General features: G+C 42.7%; 1 protein-coding gene across 3 annotated transcripts in view; it reads left to right on the forward strand.

Moving 5' to 3' along the window:
- Positions 1–25,385, forward strand: part of inpp5a (inositol polyphosphate-5-phosphatase A) — a 150,724-nt gene that overhangs the window by 45,923 nt on the left and 79,416 nt on the right. For all 3 annotated transcript variants that reach the window (XM_026190031.1, XM_026190029.1, XM_026190030.1), the window contains 2 exons: positions 10,118–10,218; positions 10,384–10,471. In XM_026190031.1, the coding sequence (XP_026045816.1) occupies positions 10,118–10,218; positions 10,384–10,471 (189 nt within the window). The remainder of the gene's footprint in view (positions 1–10,117; positions 10,219–10,383; positions 10,472–25,385) is intronic.

Below are 25,385 nucleotides of genomic sequence, written 5' to 3' on the forward strand. Positions count from 1 at the left end.
CTCAACACAGACTCAGCTAAATTATAAATTTGATACAATTTAAACAAGTGAGAAGTTATAAAAGACAAGAGCTAGTTTTATGTGGCAGGCTTTGGGGACTGACTCGCTTTCAGTCAATCTCTCGCAGTGCTTCTGCTTTGGCTTAGTATTTTAGCCACTGAAGGTTGCTCTTTCTTGCTGCAGGTAGGTGCCATTAACTTCCAACACCAAAACAGTGAAGCTGCTGGCTCTTTGTGTCCGCTTTTATAGCAGAGATGACTTCTATCCCAAAAATGTCATCCTCGGTTTCTGTGCAAAGAACACACACATATGCAGGCAGTATATACTGGATTTCCCTGCAAGGTTCTGCAGTGGAAAGTGGCCTAATGTGGTATTTTTTAAGATATTTTTTGCATGCTGATAAATAAATGAAGAGAACTTGATTTTCTGCATGATGGATGGATGTTTTGACTAAGCTCTTTACTATGCTGGTTGGCTCCTTTTGCATACATTTTCATATATTTAAGCATAAAATGTCACTCAACTCATCAGCTTCTCTTTTGTTTTATTTTCCTTCCACTTTGTGTGTGCGTGTGTGTGTGGAAAGAGAAACAGTGTGGATGGGAGTAGCCCTAAAAGTGGTTAGTTCAAACTGAGTCAATAAATGACACTTCAAACATGCGTAAGAAAAACACACACGTCTTATTTACTATTCTTACGAAGCACTGGTTCCTTGCTATAAATATTCCAGACTCACCCAGTGGACACACACCTACACATTCACACGCGCGCGCACACACACACACCTACACATTCACATGCACGCACGCACACACACGCACACAGACGCGCACACACGCACACTTTATTGTTCTCCTTCAAACAAGTATACCGTTTGTTGCATATGCAGAAACTGTTACAAGGACATGGGGGCATGAAAATAATAGCGAGGGTTTGTAACTATGCTTTGCATCGGGCTCCATAAATATGGATCTTATTTCAGTGTATCAGCAGTGCAATGATAGCAGTTGGGGACTTCCTTGTGTACAAGGAAAATCTCATCAAACAGACTGAATGTGATGCAAGAGTAGTAACCAAGAGGCAAAGAATAGTATTCCTGATTAGGTTTACGGGTATATTTGTAAGACCATGTCACCTGAAATCAACAGAAGGACCTTCCTCATGACTTCCATAGCAGAAATAAAAATACCAAAAAACACGAAAACAAAACCAAAGCTATGTTTGGTGTATTGTGCCTTAGCTATTGCAATTCCATTGAAGTTATAGCCCCAATCTAAGATTTTGTAACCCTGTACTGTAGACCAGCGGTCCCCAACCTTTTTTGCGCCACGGACCGGTTCATGCCCGACAATATTTTCACGGACCGGCCTTTAAGGTGTCGCAGATAAATACAACAAAATAAAACTAGTACCGGTACTGAAAAAAAGAAGATTTATTCATAACACACGTGAAAAGACCCAGGAAAATCGAGTAAACGATAAAAACGATAACAAAATAACGCTGAAAACCGATAAAAACCCTGAAAACCACACATTTCACACCTGAGCCTCAACTCTCGCGGCCTGGTACCAAACGACTCACTGACCGGTACCGGTCCGAGGCCCGGAGGTTGGGGACCGCTGCTGTAGACAATAGTCAAAGTCATATCATTTGATGTTGTTTTTTTTCCTACTGCCTCTCTTTTATGGCTATAGTTGTGGTAATAAATAACCAAACTTGGAGCACATCCATTTTTTTATTACTTGTTCAATCGGGATATGAGTCAGATGGCACTAGATCTATCCTGGCTACCATAGGGTGAGATGAGGGGTACATCCGGGGCAGGCCACAGTTTAGGAATGGCATTTCCAACAGAAAATACGATTTGATACTGCTTGTAGTTGCAAGCCACCTCAAATCATTCTCAGATGACTGTATATGTTATGCAGGCTTGTGGCATAAGTTTACCTAAAGCAGTTAACACCGGGACACATTATTATTTATTTCTACAAGAAGCTTCACACAGATTTTTTTTCATCATGGCTTTGAATGTCTGTACTGTGTTGTACTAAGCAAACAGGAAAAAAAAAATTAAAATAAATATATGCCAGGCAACCAGGATACCAGGCCCTGCTGCTGCAGTGTCATGTTTTTGATAAACAAAATAGAAGCACGAGCATGAAACGTATCCTCAACCCTTCAGACATCTAAAGTAAGAAACAGGACAATGAAAACAATGAAACCAAAACCAAATTGAATAGTTTCAGGCAATTAATTTATGACTTAACCGGCTCTGAACCTGAAAATTATTTTGAATATCTGAGTTCCCTTTTAGTTGATTCACTTGGTACAACACATAAGTAAGGGATATCACGCCCCCACGTCTCCTGGCTGAAGAAACCTCTTTATTCACGCCTTCAAGGCGGATGAGCTGCGATGACTTGCACATGGCCCCCCTGCACATCAGAGGCTACGTCCACACTAATACGTTTTTCGTTTGAAAACGCATCTTTTTCTCTCCGTTTTGGTTTTCCGTCTGCATTTTCGGTCATGGAAAACAGAGGTTTTTGAAAATGCTCTCCAAAGTTGGTAAATTTAAAAACGTCGTTTTCGCGTCACAGTGTGGACTGCGAAAATGGAGGCTTTTGAAAACGATGATGCATTTTAGTCGTATGATGCATTAATGTGACCAATTCAACTAAGATTGTGGACGGCATTGTACAGCAGTTGTCTTGGTTGCTCTCTATTTTGACAGCCCTTTAAAAGATTAATATCAGTTTGTATATGCTCCAGATAAAACTCGGCACTTTTCCTTGACATGTTGCTGCCACGTTTCAAAGAGCCGGAAAGTAAATTGTGTTACGTTTCACGCATGTGCAGTACAGGAACATAGCGTATTCAGTGTGGATAAAAACGATAGTGTGGACGCGGAGTGTTTTTAGATGAAAATACCGTTTTCAAAATTATCCGGATTAGTGTAGACGTAGCCAGAGTCTGTCATCACAGGCATCCCTTAGTTAGCACGCTTTTCACCTCTCAAAAAAATCCCCTGGTAAGTTGGGTTAGTTAGCTGCTACTAGTTAGCTGCTGCTTGTTAGCTTTGTTGTCTGCTTCTGTAGCTTATCTGCCCCTGTTTATGTTAGCCTCCTCTGTGCAGTTGGTGAGTAGCCTGCCCACGAAGTGCTAATTTCAAGTCTTGCTGTGCAGTCTTTGTGTTTTGGAATGAACACCAAAGCAAAGCAAAGCAAAAATTTTCCAGTTCTGAGGGGCCAGGATGTCCTAGTCAGGATGGACAGTTCAACAGTGGACTCTTACATGCAATCAGGGAGGGACATGCTCCCATCCCCTCTTAAAGCTGTCTTGCTCTCTGCTGTTATGGTGCACTGCTGGTTTTTGGTCTCTAAGAGCCACCCATGTTCCAGGCCATCTGAACCTGGGACTAGACCTTCTCTCCAGGAGTTTTTGTCTGGTGAGAGAATGGAGGTTTCACCCTTTGATAGTGGCCCAGTTTTGGCATCTATTTGGCCCCTGTTCTTCTCCATAGTCGACCACAATGCACCCCTAGGCATGGATGCAGTAGCGCACTAATAGCCAGACGTGCTACTTTATGCATTTCCCCCAAAGGAAAATATATTTTTTGTTCTTTGTTCAACATCGTCTTTCCCTGATTCTAGTGGCCCCTTGGTAGCCAAGTCGTGATATGCGGAGATAATGAGTCTGTTAGCAGCAAGGCCTTGGGAGCTTCCTCTCCACAGGGACCTTCTCTCCCAGGAGAAGAAGTGATTCATTCGTACCTGGATCTGTGGTGCCTTCATTCTTAACTGCTGAGAGGTTTAATTGATAGCTAAGGTGCCCCTGGTGCCATACATTAAAGGAGTTCGCTGGCTAACACCTGTGGTTAGGTCCTGCATGGGACTTGTCTTTGGCTGCTGTCCTTTCTGCTGTGTCTACCACGCACTGACTCGTCCGACTCCAGTTTGGTGGGATCTCTGTGGGATGCGTGTGTGTGTATATATCTATCTATATCTATATATATAGATATAGATATAGATATATATCATACTTATGTGTTGTACCAAGCGAATTGGCTGAAAGGGAACAAACAGTTACATCTATTACTTATGTTCCCTGAAGGAGAGGAACGAATCCAAAGCGAGGTTGCCCTGTCGCACAGCTTAGCTTGTGAAGAGTGGCTATCAAAAAAGGATGACTGTGATGACAGGGGGTATATGTGAAAGCGGGGCTGTGTGGAAGTTATCACAAGTCACCCACTTTAAAGGCGTAAATAGAGGTTTCTTCAGCCGAGACATACAGGGGTTTGATACACTTATCTGTGGCACCCCGTTCCTCTCCTTCAGGGAACAGAAGTTATAGATGTAACTGTTCCAGTTTTGTCAGTTTGTATGATTGCTCTTAATCAATTGAAATTATTCATATGGCACAACAGCTTCTTCTTAATGTAGAAGGTAGAGCAAGTTCCAGAAATCACAAAATACAGGTGAACATGAACTCAGCGGCATTTCCTCTGTAAATTTCTAAATCTTTCTTAACTTAGCTTTGCTATCCCCTGATTTTCACTGTCACCGGCATGCAAAGGTGATTTTTGGATTGCCAGGAATTTTAGATATCATGAGGAAAAAGTGTGTGTGTGTGTGTGTGTGTGTGTGTGTGTGTGTTTGTGTAAAGAGCATGTGCTGGTTATGGCTGTTGAGGAATTCTGTTTGCACTGTGCAACGTGCTTATGTGCGTTAGATGACGATATCATTGTGTGTGTGTGTGTGTGTGTGTGTGTGTGTGTGTGCGCGCGCGAAAAAGCATGCAGGGAGAGAGAGAGCGATGTGCCCCTGTGTGAACCAGGCGGGCCTGTAGCCTCATGCCAGCTCTGTGCTGTTGCCGGCTGACGTCATGGAAAGAAGCACCAGACTCTGAACTTTGCACGGCTGGGAACAGCCAGCAGAAACAGCTAGAGTTAACTACAATCAGCCTCGCTGGGCCAGCTTGCCACAATCCTTCTGGAGCACACATTGCTCTCAGTTGATTTGGTTGCCGTTTGGCCAGAAACTCTGAACCAATTCTCCCTTTTTTCAATGAAAATTGTCAGCAGCTGCAATCGGAAAAAGCACATTGTATGTTTAAAGCTGTTTACAGGCAAGACTCGTGCAGTGCATTCACCTGGCAAGAATCCAAAGCTTGTTTTATACCGAACTTTGGTCTCACATCCACTAAACTTCACTTCTACCACACAGGACCATTTTGTCATCAGGAAAAAACTAAAAACCCTGCAAAAAGCTGCATGGATTGCTGCTTCAAAGCAGCTCAGTGCATTTCACACTCCCTCGACTATTAATAACAAGATTGTAAGGAACAAGTGTTGTCATTTTTTTTAACGACAAATTACACAGTAGAAGCTGTTAAAACTAATAAATCATAAATAATAAATACATAATTTAAAACTGGCCCTTAAGGCTCTAGGTCATTGTTGGTACCAAACTTGTTACCTGCTGTATTTTTATATATGGTCGAAATGATCGCATGCGGGAATTCCTCAAGGAAGAAAAATTATTTTAACGGCACGCCTTGCTTGAAGCTCAAAGGTATGTTTGCCTTTGGTACTGTACTGTCATGCAATTAAAAGTTATTCCTCTCTATGCTTGTGTGATTTGTTTCTCATGTTCTCTATTTAATCTTAGCACTTGACTTATTTATAATGGTTGTGCTGTTTCATACTCAAGCATATTTTGAGCAAAACTTTGTTCAGTTAAGTTTAGTTAAACAAAGACGGTGGCCTTCAGACACCTTATGTGTGAGACAAGTAGAATAAAAGAAGAACTCAAGAGATTTACAGGAATGTACTGCTGAACCGAAAGTTCTAACTCATGTAAAGCTTGAAATAATACAAAGTTTATCATATTACTCATTCACATTTTTTTTATTTGCTTTTTACTTATATGAACATAAGAAGGCACATTTTAGTAAAACCAAAAACATAAAAAGATAATTATTTTAGATTAAAAAAATCTTTATTTGATGGGATCCTAGCTTCCTGATACTGAATTTTATTTTTTATTTTATGGACAGGCAGCGTGAACTCTCGGCACTTGGACTAAGCTGCTGGTTACATTTTATTGGATGCTATAAATCCAAGTGAAGTGGAAAAGGCCGAACTGTTAACTGCTGTACTTGTTTTTTTTTCAGAGGCTTTGCTTCTGATTTTCTTGACTTCTCATGCAACTGAATCAAATCCTTTATTAGGACTTTTGACCCTGTGTCAGGACATCTCAGTTATTTACATGTAGGCAAAGCAGGTTCATTTGCTTGTCCCACTTGTTTGCAATAGGTTGGTGAAAATGGGATCTCTCCATTGCTGGTGCAGTAGTATAAACAGTGCTTTGCATTGCACCGCACTGAATTGAATAATCCCCCAGCTGATTTGCATTGGAAACTTCTATGGCCTGTCACAAGCCAGTGATTGTGTGAGATCCCAGCATCCAGTCTTGTGATCTGTACTTGTACAGTGCTTAAGGGCATCAGATAGTTAATTGATTAAACAGACCAATGTGTGCAATTAAAATAAGTCTCTGAAATCCAATTACCCCATATCGTGGCTATCTCACATGCACTAGATGAGATGGTCTTTTGGTTTAATCTGCTAATAAAAATAACTTAATAACCTAATAACCACCATTACACCCAATGTTTCTCGTTTTGGGTTCTTCCCAGTTAGTGGTTGTGCTGGAATGGGACAGTAAGACAAACAATCCCAGCTGTTTGACAGCGTACAAGCTCCTTTGATCCCTCTGATTGTTTCCCACCTCCAAAAAGGAACCATGAAATAGGACTCAGGCTTTTCTGATTAGTTCTCATAAAAGGCCCTCTATCTCTGTTGATATCTGGTGCATAGTACTTCTTGTGACCTTTTCACACATAAAACACAAAGTTTGCCAAGTGCTTTGGCATAAATATGAATAGCTAGCTAATGTAATGTGTGCTTTTTTGTCTCTAAAGGCAGGATTATGGTTACTTCTGACACATTGGCTCAATTTCATGTCAAGTGATTAGTGCTTAGTAATGTGCTTCTGGTGTCAAGGCCTGCAGTTGTTGCCATACAGCTAAATATGTTAGCAACCATCAGCAATGCAAAATAACTTGTGTATGGCTTTCAGGGTGGCTCGACCAGTGGTGCCTAAACTCTTAGAATACTTCAGAAGCAATAAACTTTTGTTTCGTTCCCCCCATAACTCATTTTTCACTTAACTTGGGTCTTAGTCACACAGACTCAGAGGCCTCCTGGCAAAACATAAAACATTTACTTTGTAGGCAAACAGTCTCTGATTTATGACGTATTCTTCAGTTTCACAACTGCTTAGCATGTAGTTGAACATGATGGCATCTTCCCTGGAAACTTCAGGTGACTCCATCAATCTGCTGGTGACCAATACAATTGCCAAGGACCAACCAGTCTGGAAATACACGTTTTCCTCTTCAGCCGGTAGTTATCATGGGCTCACTGATCGGTCTTTAGGCCTTATTGTGTGACTGGGGCCTTAGTTTGTTTCCCCGTGTAGTCATACACACAGTCATATAATCGTTGTGAGGGCTGGTGAAGTACGAGAGTTGGCTATTCTCAGTCATCCAGCTCATGGTAATCTTGACAGCTTGAAAAAGAAAGCAACTAGACTTTTTCAGGCTAAAGGAGTCCAGCTGCTTTCTTCTTCTCGATATATTATTAAATAAATTAAAATGCTCTGAAAATACTACGAACAAGAGGTCACTCTCATAGAGATTGTTGACAGTTTGCAAATGCCGTCTGACAAATTGCCAGCATGTTTCCTCATTTTAAATGAGTCTGTTAATAAGCACAACTCGAGAACAGACTCCGCTGGCTTCTAGCTGGTTAGATTTCTGAGTGCAGATCTCAAAGTCAAATGTGAATTTCTTTTATATGTAAATTTATGTCTATGTAGGCAGTAACAGAGAAGTGATTTCTGACAATTTATCAAATACTGTATTATCAGAAAGAGACTGCATTTAATTGCTGATATATATCCAATTGATAATAAATTGATATCATTCTGAGGTCAGACTGACTCAGTTTTATGTTTTTTGACAAAACAACGAAACAATAACTGAAGTGAGATAACTTTATCTTGTGAGATAAAATAGATATTAACAGCTTAACATTGAGGACTTAATTTACAGTTGAAAAAAGGTGATAAATGACAATATGTGTTACAACCTAGGACCATTGTTTTTGATTGACAGCTATTATGTGTCTCAAAATACTCAAAATTACAATGAGAAAAAAACCCTTACTTGCCAGTTAAATCCTCCGCTCCTGTCAACACATTCATTCATATAATCGGGTTTTAGCAGTGCACACTTTAGCTTTTTGCTTTTTGTTTTTTTGATGCATGCTCATCCCCCCATCAAACTACATCTGTGTTAGGACCATCTTCTGAATACATGTAAAGTATGAGATCGCGACTTTGATCTGACTTTGTTGGTACAGCACATCTCTCCTCGGCTCCCGCTCCAGTTAAACAAATATGTCATTTAGACGCCCGGGTGCGTCCTCGGAGTTCAGATGGTGTCATGGAGCGTTCGAGAGAGAGAGGATATGAGGACACACCTTCATATCAAACACATCAGCGTCTTGACACCATTGTGAGTTTGAAAAATGGTCCCATATGGGAGCTCTCTGTTGGTAGTGTCAATGTGGCCAAACAGGCTTTTCTCACCCTTGCCTCAGCAGATGTCACTGGAGGCAGTCCTCTCCTCTCCACTATCGTTACGCACCATAAAATCTTTTGTCATAGATTCAGTACGCAGCTTGTCAACACATCGGTCACTGCTCGACTCTCAAACGTCAACTGAATAACTATCTAATTATATCTAATTAGAAGCTAGTCCGAAGGTTTCTTTTTTTCTTTTGCAAACTAAGGTCATCAGTCAATGCTGTTTGGCTCTGGCCTGATAGCACTGGTGAGCCTGATAATGATATTACTACACGGATTCTGTCTGATTGCTCGCCTAGACCAGAATTTACAGTGTGGAAAGATAAATAGAAAACGGCACAGGCGCGTCAGTGTGCGTGCACCATTTTCCAGCCTGACATTAGTTGTAAGCTCCTTGAGAGTGTGACCTTTTCCATCTTGAGTTGATAGGTGCACTAATCTTTCCAGCTTTGGGGCCTCTGCAGGTCCCCGCTCCTGGGTCATCGAGCTAAGTGACAAGCCATAGGTTGATGGAAAATCCATAGCATTACTGCCATACATTACTTTTATTTGATTGGGCCTGTAGTGAGCATAATGCAATGCTGAGGTGGGGGCGGGAGCTGGTGAAGTAGCGTGGCTCCATTGGGGTCCAGGGATCATTTGTAGCCCCCACCACTCACCGGGCTGCGACAATGATGTATAGCTCGCGCCTGACATCCATAGGGGCGACCCTGTGAGTGCTTGTGAGTGCTGTAAATCACTCGCTGGTATTGATTTTCCATTAGAAGTCAGCCACTCTGAGCACCTCTGACAGGGTGCTCACAAACACCTCCCAATGTGTAATAGGAGGTCATGTGACTCAGGGGGAGATAGCTTCCAGGAAGTGTTTGTTGCTCACAGCCGTATAATAAAAATCATCCCTTTTTCCTGTTTCCTGGAGTCTTGCCCAAACTCTAATAAGCATCTGATATATCGCTGGAGCGGTGCAGTTGTTATTGGTACACTGAGTGAGGTGTCAGCACTAATGGCGATGTGTGAGCGTCTGTCACACCCTGCTGTACATACATAGAGATCTGCAGGCCCATCTCTGGTTGTAGATGAAGAGGGGCCAGCGTTACGCGTGTGGAACAAGCTCACTAAGTGCCTTCTGCCTAAATTAGCAAGGCACTTTGTCTTGTGTAAATATAGTAGCATGTCAAAGAGTCGCGTTAGGAAGAATTGTAGAGGCCCAGGTGCCAAGTCAATATAGGTTTTTACGCTTGGATAAATGATTCAAATTTAGCTTTGTTTATTGTGTGAAAATGGGCGTGCTGCAGTTATTGTTGTGGATGTACTCCACTTAAAAAATAAAATGAAGTGAAACACAACTGTTTGTCCTGTTTGCTCTCTTTTCACCTGTGCTTTTTTTCTGTCTTGTGTTTCAGACAGTACAGTCACATAAGCCTCACTTCTTGGCACTGCATTGTCAGGAGGTGGGTGGGAAGAATTTCGAGGAGTCCATGTCACACGTGGATAATTTTGTGAAGTAAGTGTTGTGCTCATAAGTTTGTCTGATAGTTTTTTGTAGTGCTATAGACCGTGCAACACCCCCTGCAAAATTTTAGCCATTTAGGTCATATCTCAACTTTTTTTGCGCTAGTTTGAACTTTCTTTTTTGCTTATATATGACCTGGTGTGTTCTGTCCCTCAGAGAGCTGTTGTCCAGCGATGCCTTGAAGGAATACAGCAGAGCCCGCGTCTACCTCGATGAGAACTACAGATCCCAGGAGCATTTCACAGTGAGTGGCGTTTGATAGATTGTATCGGCTGCTGTGTGGATTTACCCCAGTTGTGAAAGTGTCTCCTGCCTCATTTCCATCTCTGCCATCCCCTCTCTGTCGTTCCTTGTTTTTCTGGTGGTTGCCCTCTGTTCCCCTCTTTCTACCTCACTTATTCTCTAAAGTGGTCGAATGATGTGTATCAATGAAAGAGGTGCAGGAAATGTTGAGTTAGTATAAACATGGTAATGTAGAAACTTTAACAAAGCTGATAAGCACTTATACTTATTAAACAGAAGGAGTAAGAAATATTCTTGGTTAATTTTTGCTGTTGTAGCTGTTTTAAAAAAAGATCTTCTACTTTTCAGCCACAATATCGATCGTATTAAAAAAAAATCTTGATTTCAGTGGGTGGCATTTGATGGCGGTAAGCAAACACTGCTAACTTAGGGTGTAATGTTTTCTTGCATCAGTGCAGAAGTTGATGCGAGTCAGTCAACGCAGCTTAAAAGGTAGTGAGTGCTTTGACTGTTCACTTTATTTTCATTGGCTCTCTTGCATGAATTACATGCTAGTGATGATTGGATTTCACCGGGATTATGCTAAATGCTAAATATACAATATTGAGTTTCCTTGCTAGGAGGCAAAGTGCCATTCCTGTGCACTCCTTCAGATGTACATGTATGATAAATACACAGAAAAAGAAGGATTGTTTGTTATAAGCTTACATCTGTTGTGATAGGGATGGCTAACTAGCTCAATCATTTGGTCTGAATCAATTTTTATTGCTCAACATGAAGATTTGGTACTGGATTTAATCATCTTTAATGCACTTAGGATGTGTAGCCACAGAACAGGGCCAACGCAGCGGGATAGAGAACCATTCACACTCACATTCACACCTACAGCGATTTAGAGTCACCGGTTAACCTAACCTGTGCATGGCTGGAGTACCTGGAGAGAGCTCACTTAAGCACAGGGAGAATCATGCAAACTTCACACAGAGCGAGGCCCCAGACCTCAGACTAGTTGTATCAAAGTAGAACTCCATTAGCAGACAGTTTGTACCCTAAAAATGATGAAAAAATTTCTTATTAACTTAGCTTGAAGCTTAAAAGTTCAATTCAGCTTTATTTATACAGCACCACATCACAACAATAGTCGTCTCAAGGCGCTTTATATTGTAAGGTAGAGCCTACAATAATAGTAGATACAGAGAAAAGTGCAGAGGTCTATTAACACATAGTGAATGAGAAAGGTGACTGAAGTAGAAACACATAATGCATCATGGGAATCCCCCAGCAGCATACACCTATTGCAGCATAACTAAAGGAGAATTCAGGGCCACTTGATCGAGCCCTAACTATATGCTAACAATTCAGCATATATATAAAATTATATGCTTTGATCCACACAACCCCACCACTGCCACCACCTGCTCTTTACACATTTCACATGAATTCTAATGCTATCAAGAACATTTGATACGTGCCAGTGCAGAAGCAATTTTGTGATAGGTGACTGAAATGGCACCACAATATCCTCCTAAAATAGGACACTGTGGTGGTATTTTAGTCTGTGGTTGGCATTGCTCTGTTTGTTTTCTGTAGATAGAACATGAACTAAAAAGCTGTCGCACACCATGTAATTGTTACATATGAGCTGAGTCTGTGGAAACGGACAACCGCATTACCTGGTTTTGGTTTGATATGAGTGCATAAATGAAAGATGGAGTGACGCAGCAGCAGCTGTGACACAGCTTTGCACCTGCGTTCCCACAGCCAAGTGTCACCTAATGTGATACATGACACTCACGTTGTTAGCTGCTCACATTGTAGGAGCCGACTTGCTCAGTTTTCCTAACACCTGCAGTAAACGCAGATGACCACAAGATGGCAGTAGAGATCTGGAACTCAGCTGAGCTGAGGCTGGAAGTGCTTGGGGATTGTTTCAGTACTGATTAGTAAATCATAGATTCCTAAACGTGAGCTGGGATTTATAAACAAAGCATATTTCAATTAAAAAAGAAAAAAAAAGTGGAGAAATTGTCCTGTTTCGTACATGTTTATGACCTTAAAATCGACACTTATAAAATCATTTTTCTTCTCAATGACTCTTTCCATACCTCCTCCTGCTAAACAGCTTCTGTGCCCTCTAGGTGGAGCCAAATGCTCAATTGTAACACCAGCAGCAGAGGATTGAGTGCTGCTCTCTCTCCACATAGAAGCATGTTTTATGTTGTAGCGTTATGGCTGATAGTGACCAGGCTGCAGGTGCATCAGATGATGATCTCCGCGTTCCCAGGAGATTATGTAGATAGACTATAAAATAACATATGGATGTTGTCCAGTTATGGACCGTGCCCCCAGACCCAGTTTGTCTGTGATCGCTGCCTGCGTCTATCTTGGATCTCCTCAGCACTTTGTGCGTTATCGCCACGCTACACTGCACCTCCACAAACGCTCATAAATCACAGCACCCACTGAGTCACATTTGCTCTTTTCAAAAAAATATTACAAACACTGGCCTTTCCCAAATCTAATTATCTGCCATTTCACATAAGCGCCGCTAATATCCCAGCATTATGATCTGTTTATTTAATGGTGTTTGTCTATGGATTAACCTTTTTTTCTTTTCTTTTTTTCCACCATTTTTTATATTTTAATTTTCCTCAAATACAGACGGCAGCTTGTGCTCGTCTTTGTGAGTCAGTCAGCGGAAAGAGAAACATCTGATGTGCTTTCGATGATGTTGATATTGAAATCCTGGCAACAGTAAATATGAATAGACTCTCCAGTCTTTCTCACACAGGGCTTGCCATTTAGCTCTGATGACATCACCTCTATTTGTTTTCTCAGTCTTCGATCTTTTTTTTTTTTTGTTCCCTCCTCCCTGTGCTCTGGGGATAATTGTTTGTTGTCTGCCCCGCTTGTCAATTTTCAGATAATGTAAGTGGGAACACATTTCTGGGTCCTGAGATTCCACTCGGTGTGAGTGTGTGCTGCTGTGTTTCCTGCATGCATCCGTGTATGTGTATGCATATATGTTTGTGTTGGTGTTTTTTGGGACGAGACGAGTGACTGTTTTGGATGATTTGTGTTGTAGTGTTACAGGTGTATGTTAAAGGCCAACGTGTGTGTGTGTGTGTTTGAGAGTGAATGCAAAGGGGAATGCAATTTATAAATGCGTTGACATGAATGCATGGAGCCCTATAATAAGACGGTCAATTTATTTCCTTGCAGTGATTGATTTATTGCAACTTGATGATTCATCTAATGCCTAAATCAAGAAAATATGATATAAAATTTGTCTTTTCTTCCCAGTTTTTAGCTATTTTTTGCAAACAATCTGTACTTTTGCTTTTTTAAATGAAATATTTCAATATGCTCCTTTGAATAATGGATGGATTTTTTCCAGTAAATAAGTAGAATATTAAATTGTAATAATTCAAGTCATAAGCATGAACACAACTGATGAAATGTAAAGAAATATAAAGCTAAAAAAGAAATGTTAACCCCCCCCCCCCAAAAAAAAAAAAAAATTTTAAACATATAAATAATGACAAGTAATGCAAAAATAAAAAATGTCGAAGCCTAATTTAGTTTTTTATAGGAAAGACTTGGCTTTTTTCATTTTCATAATTTATTAGAATTATTTAGATTCCAGTCCTCACATCTCTTAAAGCATCTTTCCAATAATTGCTAGATAATAGCACCGTGTAATACCTGCATGTCAAATCTGAAAAATCTGAACAATGAGAAGCCGGGCGAGCTGGTAGCTCCTCCTCTCCTCCCAGAGGAAGGTGGCGGTACCTTGACTGACATGTTCCCCCCTACGGCTGAGCCCCGGCCTGGTGTTTTACAGCCCCGTTAAGGTATACAGCAGGTAAAATGTCAATTAGGAAGGCCCGCCCTGATAACTCAACTCCCAATCCACTTGTTCTTGGCCATTAATATTTATCGTAGGCCTGGCCCTGGAGCTGCAGCCCATGTCATCTGGAGTGACGTGCGCTGATGCTGATGCTGCTGCGTCCCGACACACACTTTGCTCTGGTGTCTCTGCAGCTAGCACAGAAAGGACACCTACCGCAGTCACACAAGCCTAATCAAGCTGTCCACACAGAGCAGGCACACGGCGCCTCCTCAGCCCTCAGTTGTTCCGGGGCATTTTAATGGGAAATTAAAGGCTTCTCTCATGTCTGTGGTCTGCAGGACAGGAATGAGAGCAGAGAGTAGAGGATAAATCAGGCCTCGTGCTTTGACAGGAGACCGCTGTCTCTTTTTATGTTTTGTGTTAGCACTTTGTCCTGCTTTGTTTTTCCCTTGGATTTGTGTCCTTGAACGTGAAGATGAGACAAATCTGCTGTGCTTGCTTGATTTGATCAAGTGTATCAAGTTGATACAAACTGCAAATGGTGACCCAGCAGAGGCAACATTTAGCATGAATCTTAAATCGTTTGTATTTGACTGAATTTTTATTATGATTGCATTAAGCATCTTAGTTTGTTTGGAATAATGGAGCAGAAGTTGTGTTTGTGGCTTCAGAATGAGTCTTATAACCACCAAGGTTGAGTCCTCTCTCAGGTAAGCCAGGATTCTGACAAAAATACATTTACAGTAGAGCCCAGCTTTGCTAAGTAGGACAGGATGACAGTAGAAGCCTTGGGTCAAACTAATTTGTATGAAATCTAATTTCATATGTATATTGCATTTGAAGCTGGGCAGCACGGTGCAGTTGTTAGCACTGTCACGTCATGTAAGAAAGCTTCTGGGGTTTTAATCTGCTAGTCGAATTTGCGGGGGCGGTTTTCTGTGTCTGCTCAAATTTCCTCCGGCCATCCATGCTTGTTAGGTTGATTGGGGATTCTAAATCGGCTGTACGAGTGAGTTTGTGTTTGCATATCCGTCTGTCTCTTTGACTTTGTCCTAAGACGGACTAACGACCTGTCTGCGTTTTACCCCACACAGACAGGAGTAGACTCCAGCACAGTGCAAACCTCTGTTGAGGCACAAAGCCACTGCAGTACGGAGTGTATGCCCAGAGGAGAAATACTGGGTGTAACTAAGTTAAGCGAATATGATTTATGAACGGAAAATAAACAAGCAACAGTTTGTTGATGCTATCGTGCAGACCTTTATTTGTCTGAAATTCAACTGGAATTTGCTGCTAATTAATGAAAATGCATATGGGTGGGTGGGGAAGGAGGCCAGAAGCTCTTTTAACATTTGAAGATGGGCGGGCGAGGTGAGGTTTCCAGAGCCACTCTACAGGTGGGTGAGGCTCTCATGAATGGATGGATGAATTTGAAGTAAAAATGAAAATGTGCCGTGAAGAAAAAAGATGAAAAAAAGGAAGCAGATAAAGAAGAAATACAAAAACAATATGAATAGATTATTGGAATTTAAAAGTGTATATTGTAACACTTTTCTGTGTTTTGCATTTGTGAAACCTGATAGTGCTTTTTGGGGGATGTTTTATTGATAGATAATGGTAAGTTTGGTATGACATGGAAGTCAAATCTAACATTAAATCTAATTTGACCACCAAAGATACAAATACAAAATTGCCTCAGAGTCTCAGCTCAGTCAGTCTGTGTTTTGGGGCAGGCTCAACTAGATCCTGTTGCAAAGGGAATAAAAAGACTACTGCAAAAAGTGGATTGTGAAACCGGAGCCTCATTATTTAAGTAAAGGAAAGCAAGAGTCCCAGTTTTATGCAGAGAAACCCCACCTGAAGCAAAGCATTAACGCCTTTATTTCCTGACTTCCTGAAGTTGCATTCAGATTCCTGGTTCATCTTCCTGCAGAGGTGATTCCCATGATGCATGCTGTAATGCAATCATCAGTCCCTCTCTCCTAAGGCAGGAATTTATGAACGCTTAGTGTCCGTCTGTGCTGACAGGGCTTCAGTTTCACTGTGTTTAAACCATTGCCCAGAAATCCATGTCACTCACATTTATTGCCTTCCTCTTTTTCCCTTCTTAAAAAAAACAACGACTTGATCCTATACCCCACCCCCCGCTTTTTTATGAGGACACAAACTCGGTTGCATATAGAGATTATATACTTTCCAGTTAAAGTGGGGTCACAGAGGAAGGGTCTCCATGTAGAGTCTGTTGGTTTTGCACACAGAGGTTAACTAGCTCCAGCATCTACCCTCCTCCTCCTCCTGCTCTGCCTCCCAGCTCTGTGTTTAAAAACGCCACAGCGGGCACATAAGCAGGTTAAAATATTGCAAACTAAATCTAAGAGAGCTCTTATTTCAATATGGTGAGAAGTACGGCACCGACTGAGGCCACTTGAATGGAGTAGATGTCAGCTCGGTAATATCGCCGGGCCATAACTCTCCATGGCCATCACTCATACTCTCGTGGGCAGACATAAGTGCACACACTCACACACACACACACACACACACACACACACACACACACACACACACACACACACACACACACACACACATGCAGAGGCAGATAAACACAGTGCAAGCATGCACGTAGGAGAAAATAAAAAAGCACACACACTTTGGACATGCCTTGAGCGACAATCAATGAATCTGCCATCACAGGTGAATTATGATTCCTCGGGAGCGGGCCTTCTCTATGTGAAAATATTTTGACTGAAAATGTAGATATAATTAATGGATTGTGTAAAGAAGCGGAGAAATTGATGCATTTATTACAAGAAGGGAAATCTGTGGGGCAGTTGAGCCTTTACCCTCCCGGATTGCTGCGGCACCGCTCTCTCTCTCACACACACACACACACACTCTCTCTGATAAAGCCGAGCATCTGGCCGAGGAGAGTAAATCAGTTGAGGTGGCCGTGTTGTTGTCCTGTGGCGGAGGGTGGCATGTCGTTGTGGTGGTGGTGGTGAGGTGTCTCCAGCCTCAGATAATGATGTGATTCCAGCATGAGGCGGGCTGGGTGTACCTCACCGCCGTCCATTATGATGTGCAGCCCCGCAGCCACCGAGGGGGCAGAGTGAAGGTGAGCCTGTCATATCGATCTTTTTAGTGCTAAAATATGAGCCACTTTACTCTGCTCCCCAGCGCAGTGATGTGAAAAATAATAACTCGGACCCAAATTAAAAATATTGATCGCTTAGGTGGTGTTGAGAGCAAATAAACACCCTCTGAAGGATTTTTATCCCCCCACTCCTCTCCCACCACCTTTCCCCTCCTCCCCTCCTTCCCTCCTATCCCTGTCTTGTCCAGGGAAAGGGCCGGGTTAGAGATGGAGGGGGTGGTGGGGGCTCGCTGGACTGTAAAAACATCACTGCGTCTTGTTGTTGGTTGTCTTCATAACACCCACCTCGCAGACTCTCAGCGCTCTTTATTGTTCCCGGACACAAATCAGCAGCAAACATGTTTTCAGATACTCCCTAACGCTGATTGATCGAGTTTTGACTCCATAATCTGGCATTAGCTCGGCTTCATTCAGGTATCTTCCCCCCCGCCGGCCCGCCACCCCAACCACCCCCGCGAGTCGTAATTTTTTGCACATCCCAGCTTGACTTTTTTATTCCTTCTCCGCCGTTAACAGATGAGCTGACACGGGGCCATCAAACGGGTGGGAAAACAATTGCCACAAGGTTAATTTTATTGCCTGCTCCATGCATTTGTGAGCAGGCGGGAGGTGTCCTCTGCCCGGGTCCTGATGAATGGCTGCGCCGAGCGGGCAGGAATGAAAATGAGAGGGGAGAGGCCAGGCGCGGGGGAGCCAGAGTCCCTGCCGCTCCTACCTGAAATTGAAATTTTTTTTTTCTGACATGCTCAGAATTGGTATTCTGATATATAAGAGAGGCGACGTTCCATTTAGTTTGATGATGAAAGCCGTCATGTGTCCCACTCAATCGCTTTTTACGACTTCTACTTTGCCTCGTACATCCGAAGAAGGTTAATATCCGCACACCCTAAATGGCGGATGTCAGATTGTCCGGAGTCTGTAGGAAAATAAACTACTTAGTGTGTCTAAATGCTGTTGTAATACTTGGCCGCAGCACTATTGATTGTCTACAAGGACGTTTGTTGTGTTTTGGGCCCGAAGCGGGATGAATAGATATTTGATGGAGCGTGGAGAGCGAGGCCGCACCAGCATCTGCATCTTTCTGCTGTGTCAGTGGGGATGAGAGCCAGGGCGTTGGGGAGAATCACATGCTGCCTGTTGACATCAGTGAGAGGGAGCGGGGCCTGGAGCTGGCGATATCTCCTCTTCCCCACTTGAGCCGGGTCCTCTTGCTGAAAGCTCACTTCTGTCTGCTGGCTTCAGGCCCTCACTCAGCGTGTGTGTACGTTTCAGCTGTTGCTCATATAGGGCCATCTCCAGGCAGTGCTTTGTCCATACATATCGATTCTTCCTCCTCCACCAGCTATAGTTGCTCCATTTGCATGGCCCGGCTGACCCAAGCCGTCAGTGGCCATTATATCCCCATTAGCTAATCTCTCAGCTTTGATTTCCATAATCCTCTCTCTATTGAAAGCCCTCACAGCTCTCACAGACCCACTCTCTGAGGAGGAAGAAAACAGACCCCCACTCAGCCCACACACTCCATTCTTCACTAACATGCATCACACACTCAAAGCCAGCATTCGTATACTTGGCGTAACCGATGATGCCCCATTATGCTGTGTTATTCACTTATAATGCTACATTTTGGCAACAGCGGAAGTATTAAGATCAAAAACCACAATTTTTACTTATGAGTGCATTCTTTAACACTTACACTATAATAATAATTATTATTCACCCTGTTAGCTTAGGATGATAATCCTTTTAGAAAAACGAACTGACGTTTTTGATGTTTTAAATGTGTGTTTTTGTCCCCTGATAGCCACACATTCTGATAGGGTTAGTGTTAGGGGTACTATTATTGTGTATTATTGTGTAAATAATCAATGTGGAGTTAATTTAGGCAGTTTTATTTGTATTTTTATTTGTATATTTAATCTAAGTATAGACACAAATCTAAAAATTTGGCATGCAGTGTAAATAAAAGCAATGATTTGCAGATCTCATAAACCAATAGTTTATTCACAAAAGAACATATACACTGATATGTTTTAATATTTTATGAAATATATTAGCTTATTTTGAATTTGATGGCAGCAACACGCCATGCAACGTTGAGATGGAGTCACCAAAAGACTGGAAAAATAAGTGGTACAAAACAGAAACAGCTGGAGGAACACTTTGCAACTGGCAGCAGTTCAGGAACATGATTGGGAGGATAAAGAGCATCTTAGAGAGGCTTCTCAGGGGTAAAGATGGGCAGAGGTTCACCAATCTGCAGAAAAACTGACTGCATATTGTGGAACAATTTCAGAATAATGTGCCTCAACATAAAGCCACTGTGAATATTTCATAATTTACAATAAATAATTGGTTGATTCTGGGAATTCTAGAAATGTCCGTGTGCGAGGGGATGAGGCCGAAAATTTCTAGGCTTGACTTTCCTGACATGTTTATTTTCTGAAAACAGCCCATAGGTCTTTCAATATTCTAATAGGCTTGTGAGGCTTGTATAGCCAAAAATGTGGCAGCGAGTGTGAAGCTTTCCTTTCAAACCTTTTTAAAAATGGATTATAAAGACGCCTTTTGTGCTCATTTTTAACTCTATATTTGTATTTTTGGACTCAGCTGGAGTAGTTTTGCCTGACTCACAGCTCAAAATAATCCATATTCACCTTGGTGCAGCCTCTCAGTTGATTCGCAGTTTTAAAAAAGCTGTTTTTGCTCCCTTCTCTCTCCATTTAAGCCAAACTTCCTCTGACACATACAGTGAAGTTACAGCGATAGATTTAATGCTCTAGTTAGCTATCAGCCTCACCTCTCCTCATATCCATCCCAGGAGCATCTGCTCCTTTTTTCAAAGAAGAAACATCCAGTGTGCCAGGCCAGACTGACCTTAATCACCCTCAGTGGAGTTCTCTTGGAGCGATTGGTTACATTGATCAAAGAGGACCTACTACCTCAAACCCACACTCTACCCTTGACACCCCCCCTCCTCACCAAATGAGCTGATAATTAATAACGGCTGGCTCTGCTAACACCAGTCAACAGACAGCATGATGGATCGGACATCTTGGATGCAAACCAATACAAAGCCAAGCTTTTCTCCATCCCTCTTGAAAGCCCCCGGGTGTCCTTTTTCCCCCTCCAGCATGATCAGGGATGCATAGTGTCACCCACCTTGCTAATTAAATCCTCACAGGTCGCTGGTGTTTTTCAGCAGGGAGGCTTTCTATCTAGTAACTATTGGCACGTATTTAATAATTCATGGAGTTAGATCATCTGAGGACACGGTGTAGGACTTGTGCTGTACTGTTGCAAACTTTGTGGTCGCAATTCATTTCATTTTACCTAATTCGCAGGAAATTAGCTATGATTTTTCAGCATTCGATTTCCACTAAATGGTGATCACGACGGATAAAGATGACGCAAATTAATAACAACTAGCTCTGAGAAAACTCTTATCATCCATCTGAAGGAATCGCACCACTGCGGGACATTTGCTGCCAAATAACAGCAGCTTCAAGCAGTTTCATCCTCCCAGCTGTCACTGAGGTGGTTCAGCCACAGTGACAGCCGCTCCGCAGAGTCACTCTGTCTCATGACAGCTGTTTGTGGGTTTGTTTGTTTGTTTGTTTTTGCATCTTTTTGCTGAATGAGCTGAGCAGTGACAAACGTATCCATGACCGATGTACGCCCCCGTGCTAAAGGCTTCCTTTTAATCACCTCCTCTTGTTTTGTCAACACGTGATGTGGCAGCCACTAATTGTGAGATATAGGTATTTTGTCGGGGGGATGATTATGTTAGCCGCTTCATTAGCCCGAGTTCACAGCGCGTGACTTTTGCATCCTTTTGGAATAAGTATAAGTATAAGTTGTATAAGTTAAGGGATATGATGAAAAGGAAGAGACACAAGGTGGAAGGTGGAGCTCATATTTTTAGGCCCTATCAGAGCAAAGTGATAGCTGGACTTAGAGGTATGGCAGTTGGGCCCAGTGTGGCCCCTAACCAGTGCAATTGGATGTAATTGGTGGATCTGGTCTTAAGAGGGAGTGGAGGGTCGGCGGCTGTGGGCTGTGAGTCTGTCATAATAACAACCAACAATGTGATCATTTCATTTCCTTTTCACTTACACATCACCTCACTGCACATGGAACAGGCCACAGAAGCACACACACACACACTCAGGGACAAGGTTAACGTTGGGCCCCATTTATTTCACTCCAACAATGACTCTAAATAGCCTTTCAAAAGCGGAGTGAGGAGGGAGACAAAAATAATCCAATCACACAATTACTGCGAGGCTTCATTCTATAGTTAAGTGCATTTTTATTGTGTAACGTTTCGTTTTTTCCTCCCACCCCTCCCACAGTCTCTATTTTTCCTGCCTCGCTCAGCAAGCGTTCTCTCCCTGCCACTTCTCATCTAATATGGCCATAATTGGGTTTGGTTGCACAAATCAGATTTCAGCAATTGGGTTATCCTCCTCTGAAATTGGAGAGATCTGTGGGCCGGCATGGGTTGAGAGTTAATGCGCTTTTGTTAAGCCCTCCTTTTGGTGGCCGTGGCGGCAACACTGGACTGTGCCACTTAAAGCGGGCTACCTGTCACTGCGGACACTGCTCCGAATTTAGCCTCCCCCCCCCCCCCCCCCCTCCCAAAAAAAAAAAAAAATCCCACTTCCCCCCTTGATATAGATGCACCATTTATCCACATCCCTCATCCTCTGCTTCTCTTCAGGCAAATAATGACATTTGAATCGAGCATTAACAGGCTTAATTACTTTAAAATTGTCATTTTAATTTACACTGATATAGTATTGATCACACAAGCAGAGATTAAGGCCCTCAGTGGAGCGGTTGATGTGGAATTAAACAGGGCCGGGTCCTCCTGGGGCCCGCCTGGCCTGTCCTGCCGCAGCCAGAAGAGGAATGACATCCTCCCTCTAATGAACTGGCAGCATGCGCAGACATGAATTTCAGGCCCCGCTGGAGAAGGAGGGAAATAATGGGGTTTGGGGAGCCATGGCGGGTTATTCATTCACTGCCATGCACCAATTCTCCTGTGATTCATCCCCAGACCCCCCAGACCCCCACTGCCTGTTTGCCTGCCACATTCAGCTCGCCTGACCTTTCTTCTGCCTAAGTATATATATATATCCCTTCTGTCCTTTGGGATCACCTACTCCCCCTACCAGGTGTCATGTATAGACGGAGAAAGGAGCACGGGGAGGCATTAGAGTGGTAGAGGGAGCCGGGTTGAGACACCTGCAGCGAGCCACCAACACCCCTCTCTCTTCGGTGGAAGTGGCGGTCCGTGATCCTCCTTCACATCCTCACTCGCTCACTGGCCTGCCTGACGACGACGACGCTGTCACTGGGAATTGATCTCCTCACTTGAGCCCGGTGTCACGCACAGCTGGTTAATATCAGGGAGAGAAATCGTTACATTAAACTCAAGCAATTTCTCTCCGGTTTGGAGAAAGCCTGCGGCTCCCGTGGCAAGGACCCTGTTGTGGAGTAATTAAAGCAGAAGGAACAACCTCTTGACACTTTCCTCCAATCAACACACTTAAACAGTCACATTGCACACAAGTGCTTTTAATGACGGGCTCTTAGAGCGAGTGGCAGAGAAGAACAAAGCTGACAGTATTTCAATGCATTAGCTGTGCTTGGCATGAGACAGCTCCTCTAAAATGAGTGTACTTTTTACCCACTTTCTTTTCACTTGAATGTGTGCAGAAGGCAAATGTATAAATCAAGTTTTTAAATGCGCTAATAGAGATGAAAGATTTAAGTCAATTTCAGTTCAGTTTCATTTAGATGGCACCAAATCACAACGATAGTTGCATCAAGCCTCTTTATATCGTAATCTAAAGACCCTACAATAACAATCAGACGGCCTTCTATGAGCTTTTAACAGGAAGAGACTTCCAGCAGTGGAAGTGAATAATAATAAAAGAATAAAAAAGTTAAACAATGTGAAGAATAGAGCACAGCATCGGAGGTGCTGTCTCAAACTATGGCTGCTTGCAAACAAAAGCTTTAACATTTATGAGCTATTCCCTCTGTGACATGGATCTAATAAAGTTATGTCTCCTCCTCCTGTGTCTGTCTCCATGCTACCCCTTAGCTCGGTCGTGATTACAATTGGAGGACACATTGTGAAAACAAGGCTTCTGCTGGCACAGCTGAACTAGATTTTCTTCTTTGTTGGTGTCCCAAACATTTGTTCTGGCTGTACTATCGACTCAATCAGCGCATCCCTTCACGCTGCCTTCCTGTTGTTTAGTTTGTAGGTGTAGGTCATAGTAGCAGTCACAATTGGATGGTGAGATTAGCTTTTGCAGGTCAACTTTGTAGCTGTCTGATTGTTCAACACAGGACTGCTGTGTTTCAAGCCACAGCCAAAGATGATCCCATCACTCAAGTCAGCTTTTGTCTCAAAGTGTGCTGTGAATAATTGCCCTTGGTTTCATGTGCTTATTCATAGTCGGGTTATCAACTACAGTAGAGTGCTTTTGTAGTGCCTGTAGATTGGAGGGGCAAGCACTGACTTGAAAGCTAAACAGCTGCTGCTACTCAGTGAGGCCAGCAATGAGAAGAATCAGCCTATTTTATTAGAATATTTTTATTGCTTTAGATTGCCGTAGAACACCTCTTCAGAAGCCGTTATATTGCTCGCCACAAAAAAACACCCGTCTTTTAAATAAAAATGTAATTTTACCTCCCAGAATTCAGGAGTTGCTGGTGGCCGATGCTGATTAGCGCAGCTCGGCCTGTGTTGTGTTCTCTCCCGATTGTCTCTAACTTTGTTGTTGTCCTCCACTGTGTGCATGTCTGCAACTGTACAAATGACTTACGGAAACAGGTACATGTCATGAAATCAGCCAGCGATGGCTTTTTGGCAAAGGTGAAAACAGAACTTAAGGCTTTGCTTGGCGTTGAGCCATTTTGACTGCCAGCATTTTCTAAAACAGCATGAAAGGTCCAGTGCAGATTTTTAAAAAAAGCTGGGGGGGGGGGGGGGGAGATGTTTTTGAGGTCCTCGATTGATTGCATTAGCTGCACCTAGATATCATGAGGTGGAAGCCATCTTGACGATGAAGGCTAAACAAAACAACAACCTCTCCTCTCTCTCAGCTGACAACTCCCAGTGACGGATATCGAGACGTCTCCAATACACGTAATGGACTTGGCAAGACCTGAGGTGGCTGGACTCGGGTCTTCTACTGCACTTTGTCATCCAATCACCTTATTCTAATGCTATTGCATTGTTTAGTCAACCAGCCGTCCATTTACATCAACCCATAACCACACAGCCACACCACAGGAGCACTTAATAGAATTAGCAGGTATTGTGCAGCACATTTTAAACACATAGACCATTTTAAACACGCACACACGCCAACGCACTCACGCACACTCAGTCACTCCCTGGGCTCATGATCCCCTGTTTGCCGTCAGAGTAATGGCATCCCAAGCTCTGCATTCAGTGTTTGCCTCTCACCTTTAACTTGCCATAACTCTATACTTTCCCCACTGCGGACAGTTTATTCACTTCTTTTAAATGTCTAGCCAATATTGTTGTCATGTTTATGTTATGTACTACTTATTAATAGCTCGTAAGGCACATTTGTTGCATTATTAAATCATTTTTCACTCGCTCTTCATTAGGAAACAGGAAGCCGAAGCTCTCGGCTGAAACAGCCGGTTAATTATAGGCCTCATAACTTCCTAATCTGGTTTTAGGGAATGTTTGCGACTCTGTTCAGCTAGCCAGCACATAAATAGACAAAAATGAAACGGCCACATGGCTGGGAATTTGCAGTCATATGCCCTCTTTTTCCCTTGACTGAGTGCTTTATTTTCCTCTTCAAACCTCAACACTCCACTGCCATCTTTGCAGACAAATTGCTCTCA

This window comes from Astatotilapia calliptera, chromosome 13 (genome assembly GCF_900246225.1).
Source record: "Astatotilapia calliptera chromosome 13, fAstCal1.2, whole genome shotgun sequence".
Classification (NCBI taxonomy): Eukaryota; Metazoa; Chordata; class Actinopteri; order Cichliformes; family Cichlidae; genus Astatotilapia; species Astatotilapia calliptera.